Source organism: Lissotriton vulgaris, chromosome 6 (assembly GCF_964263255.1).
Source record: "Lissotriton vulgaris chromosome 6, aLisVul1.2, whole genome shotgun sequence".
Taxonomy (NCBI): domain Eukaryota; kingdom Metazoa; phylum Chordata; class Amphibia; order Caudata; family Salamandridae; genus Lissotriton; species Lissotriton vulgaris.
The window spans coordinates 679976940-679981687 of NC_141694.1; the positions used below are offsets into that span (position 1 = coordinate 679976940).

At 52.0% G+C, this 4748-nt stretch overlaps 1 protein-coding gene across 1 annotated transcript; it reads right to left on the minus strand.

Annotated features, from left to right (window-relative positions):
- Positions 1-503: 503 nt before the first annotated feature.
- LOC147707845 (endogenous retrovirus group PABLB member 1 Env polyprotein-like) lies at positions 504-2114 on the minus strand. Its single transcript, XM_086925250.1, has 2 exons — positions 726-2114; positions 504-674 (listed from the first exon to the last, which is right to left on the minus strand). Exons 1-2 carry the CDS (start codon positions 2112-2114, stop codon positions 504-506), a joined length of 1560 nt encoding a protein of 519 aa, XP_086781376.1.
- Positions 2115-4748: the final 2634 nt, after the last annotated feature.

The window sequence follows — 4748 nt, forward strand, 5'->3', positions numbered from 1 at the left end:
TGTGGGGTTGATCGGATCTCATAGGGTGGGGGCTTTGATCAACTCGAGGGTCCTTTGATGGGGGAAGCTTCCTACTGTACAGGGGGGGGGGCAATAAACAGTATCCGCAGGGCCAGGTGGCGGCCTGGGAACGAGGAGGACAAACGGGCACACAGGAAAAAGGGGTTTATCAAAGGACCCGGGACCATGAAAGGAATGAAGGGAGGTGTCGCGCTGGGAACAGGATGGGGTTCCGAGGCAGAGCTGCGCTGAAGAGGGGTTTATGATCCAAGGCATGTGAGAGCGGGGGGGTTGTCAGCGTGCGGGGGATGCTTGCGAGGTTAGGAGGGAGAGAGAGAGAGACGCTGGTTATCAGCGAGGGGCAGAGAGGCCATGGTACTCAAAATGGTTGCCGCTTACGCGCACGAATGGGCTCGAAAAGGGGCAAGATGGCGCCGATAATGTTGACGTTTGCGGCCTAAGTTTTAACAGTCCTCCCTTTTCAACGTATCTAGCCAACTTGCCTACTCAATGTCAATCTTCATCAAATTCCTAACCTCGGCATCATATAATGCTCCCATGCGTTCATTTCCAAAGTCCACAGTCTTAGGGCAAATACAATTCATACATAAGGAACACAAAGGCGGCAGGCATTGGATTCCTAAGCACAACCCACATATAACAGCTGGGATGCTCTCTGAGTTACTACGCGCTTTATAAAACCATTAAATAAATAAATAAATAACAACTACAGGAATCAGGATAATCGTAAACAGTCTCCAGCCCCAGTTCTTAACGGTGTTCCAGAACCAACCACCAATCGACCATTCTTCCTGTTCTTGGTGGACTTCTGAAGAGAGTCTGTGGAGGTGTTCGATGGCCTTGTATACTGAGGGTGAATTGTCCGGTATATATGTACAACAGCTGGACCCAATGATGCGGCATGCCCCACCACGGTCCGCAAGAACCACATCTAGAACCAGGCGGTTCTGGAGAGCCACCAGGCGGACCGCTTGAAGTTCGGCTGTGTTATTAGCAAGAATACCAGCTGTGATGTTCATTGTTGTCTCGACTGCCTGAGTCAGATGTCGGATGGCACGGCTGTTTGCCATCGGGCCCCAGAGTGGAACAAGTCCCTTCATAGCATCGAGGAACTGTGCTCCTGTTGAGTCGGCTTGCTCAATATCCTTGGCTCGTTTTTGTCTATGGTGATTTGCTGGGGCCACATAGGTCGGAGGAAGGATGAAGGAGATGAAACAAGTGCCCCCCCAGCCTTTGGGGAGCCAGGTGTAAGCCTTTGTGCCACAAACGAAGTACATATTTGGAGAGGATACAAAGGACGGTGGATCGGTAGAGTCCAAAGTTCTGGTGAAACGGCAGGCACTGCGGCCTACCAGCTGTGTCCCAAGCCCTTCTATGCACATGTGGCCTGTGACGTTGATGACAGACAGGGCCACAGTCAGAGTGGCAGCCGTTCGTTTCCGCAGGTAGGAGAAGGTGGGTCTGGTTGGATTGTTGAACACCTGCATTTCAATTCGTTCTTTAGTAGGGATGTCCATGTGGATAGAGTCGTTGGAGGTCTGCGGGCAGAAGTGTGTCTTTGTTTTGTTTCGCCAGACCTCATGAAAGAAGTGCGTCATGGTTTTGCTGGAGGTGGCATTGTCTTTATAGCTTTCTTGCAGGAGGATCAGCCAAGCAAGGCAGGAGCCGTGAATTGAGAAGGGTGAAGGGATGAAAGGTATCGAATGTCCAGTGGCGTGGGGTAGCAACCCACAGATCCAGCAGTTGGTGGCATTGGTGGCGAGATTGTGCTGGTGGAGTAGCTGCACAAAAGAGTTGTTCCAGAACTCCTTTCGCCTTTCTCTGAGTTGAGGAGAGAGTGAGATCAAATAATGTTCTTTCATGGTGGTAGACTGTGCAGTGGTTAACAGTATCTGATGAGCGGGCGTGCTCTCTTCCAGGATCCAGAAGGAAGTCATAAGGAGGAGGCAAAAGAGGAAGACAATGAAGAAGGCGATTGTCTTTGATTTGTGCATATTGTCAGTCTTTGGGTTCCTGTAGTGGGTATTTCCTGTTGCTTCCATCATCTTCTTATCTGGCGCTTCCATCATCTTCTTATCTGGCGCTTCCATCATCTTCAAGGTGCTCGGTAGCGGGTAGAACCACAGACTTTGTTTAGCTTCTCTCCGGGTAACCCTTGGTAGTGTTTAGGTCACCGTTCTGAGATTTAACTCAGTCCGTGGTCTACTTAACCGAAGCTCCCTCCTTTCGACGCAGGAAATACCCTTCTCTGGTTGGCACAGTGGGATCAGAGAATTTGGCAAGTTCAAGTGTCTCGGTGTCAGGATAGCAGTTCAGTGATGGTTGATCCTTGTTCAGGAGCTCTTCTTGGTTGTCGATGTTTTCTGTCGTGGCCAGGGTCGAGGAGACCTTCTTGCAGTGGTGTGCATGCAGCCAGTGCCGTTTCCCCTCCACTCGAAGCGCCGTCTGGTGGTGATCAGCACTTGCCAGGGGCCCGTCCACCGGGGTTCCAAACTCTTCGCCCGCTGAAAATTCCGGACTAGTATATAGTCCCCCGGTTGGATGTCGTGGCCAGGACCCCTGGAAGCATCGGGGATGGCCTGCTGCACCTGCTGATGAATGACAGACAGAGTTTCAGTTAACTTGTACAAATAATCAGACATTAGGACGTCCGGGACGTCATGAATGGAGGTTGGTTTAGGTGCAGACCAGACGCTCATGGGCCGGCCGAAAACGACCTCGTATGGTGTCAGGTGGTGTTTGGTGGGGGTGGAACGCATTGATAGCAATGCCAGTGGGAGAGCGTCTGGCCGTTTCAGTCCTGTGGTAGCCACTATCTTGGCTAATTTTAACTTCAGTGTGGCATTGTGTCGCTCGACTAGTCCAGCAGACTGGGGGTGGAAGACTGCGTGGAACTTTTGTGTGATACCCAGCCCCTTTAAGATGAGCTGGATGACTTCGGCTATGAAGTGGGGACCATTGTCGCTCCATAAAATTCGACAAAGGCCGTAGCGAGGGAAGAATTCCTTCAGCAGTACTTTTGCAGTGGCCATAGCAGTGTTATCACGGGTTGGGTATGCCTCCACCCACTTGCTAAATGCACATACCACTACAAGCACATATTTCAGGCCTTGGCATCTGTCTAGCTGGATGTAGTCCATCTGTAGGACTTCAAATGGGTGATTGGGAACCCCAAACCCTCCCCGGGGGACCACAGTTCCTTTACCAGGGTTATGTTGCAGGCATATCAGGCATTGTTGGACCAGACGTTTGGCGGAGTCCGTGATTTTATCGTTGTGCCAAACTCTGGAGACAAGTTCAATCATGGGGGCTGATCCTATGTGAGCAGGGGAGTGTGCCATAGTCAGTATGGGAATCAGGTATGAGTCAGGTAACAACCATTTGTTTGAGTCTTTCGTCCGCCAGCAGCCTTCATCGTCCTTTAGTCCCACCCGTGCCCATTCAGTCAGTTCGCGTTGTGTGCTAGCCATTTGAATGTCCCTAACAGTGTCCCTAGCGTCGGTCCATTTCTCTGCTTGTGACCTGGTCACGTACATGCGTGTTGTCGTCCTATTTTCGGCTGTCGTTCGAGCAGTGAGGTCCGCTAGTGCATTTCCCTGTCCAATAATGTCTGTCACTTTCTTGTGTGCTTGGCATTTGATGACCGCAAGTCTTTTGGGGAGAAGGACAGCTTCGATCAAGGCGGAGACTAAATCTCCATGCAAGATAGGAGTGCCGTGTGAGGTCAAGAACCCTCTTTCCTTCCAAAGGAGCCCAAAATGGTGAACCACCCCGAAGGCATACTGGCTGTCGGTGTAAATGTTCGCTGAGGTTCCTGCTGCCAGGATGCATGCTCGTGTTAGGGCAATCAGTTCCGCTGCCTGGGCAGATCGTTGTGTGATGCGGGCTGTCTCTACTACAGTTCGGGCCGTGGTGACTGCGTAGGCAGCTGAAGTGGTGCCATCGGGGAGTTTGATGCAAGAGCCGTCCACCCACAGCTCTCCGTCAGGGTCAGGAAAAGCCGTGTCTCTGAGGTCAACCCTACTTCTAGTCTGTTCGTCCGTGAGAGTCACACAGTCGTGTACAGGGGGCACATTGGGATCGTTCTCTGGTAGGGGTAGCAAAGTTGCCGGGTTCAGTGTGGTGCATCTTTTCAGGGTGATATGGGGTGCAAGCAAAGTCAGCTCGTATCCAGTCAGTCGTGCACTCGTCAGGTGTTGCGTCTTGGTTTGGTTCAGGAGGGTGTCAACTGCATGGGGTACTAGTACCGTGAGGGAATTCGAGAGCACGATCCCCTCACTCTGTCGGATAGAGATAGCAGCGGCAGCTACAGCTCGAAGGCAGGCAGGTAAGGCTCTGGCTACAGGGTCAAGAGTGGCAGAGAAGTAAGCGCACAGTTGTTGCTTTGGGCCAATGGACTGGGTTAGGACAGATAAAGCGCACCCCTCCCTTTCGTGAGTGTAGAGGGAGAAGGGCTTTGTGTAATCGGGGGTACCTAGGACAGGGGCCGAACAAAGGGCATCTCGTAGTTCCGTGAAGGAGGTTTGGCACTCAGGCGTCCAAGGGAGTGGGAAGGGGACATCTTTAGCTAGCAGGGAAAGCAGCGGTTTCACAATGAGGCTAAAGTTTGGTAACCACTGTCGGCAGAAGGAGGTGAGGCCTAGTAGGGAGCGGACCTGTTTCTGAGTCTTAGGGACAGGGGTTTCAAGGATGGTTTGGATCCGGTCAGGAGTAAGTTTCCTTCCGTC

Excerpts from the sequence above, each read along its gene's own strand:
- LOC147707845 (XM_086925250.1), bottom strand. The coding sequence starts at position 2,114 with ATGATGGAAGCGCCAGATAAGAAGATGATGGAAGCGCCAGATAAGAAG. Across the intron at positions 675-725 it reads TTATCCTGATTCCTGTAGTT|AGCATCCCAGCTGTTATATG; the intron begins GTTATTTATTTA and ends AGTAACTCAGAG.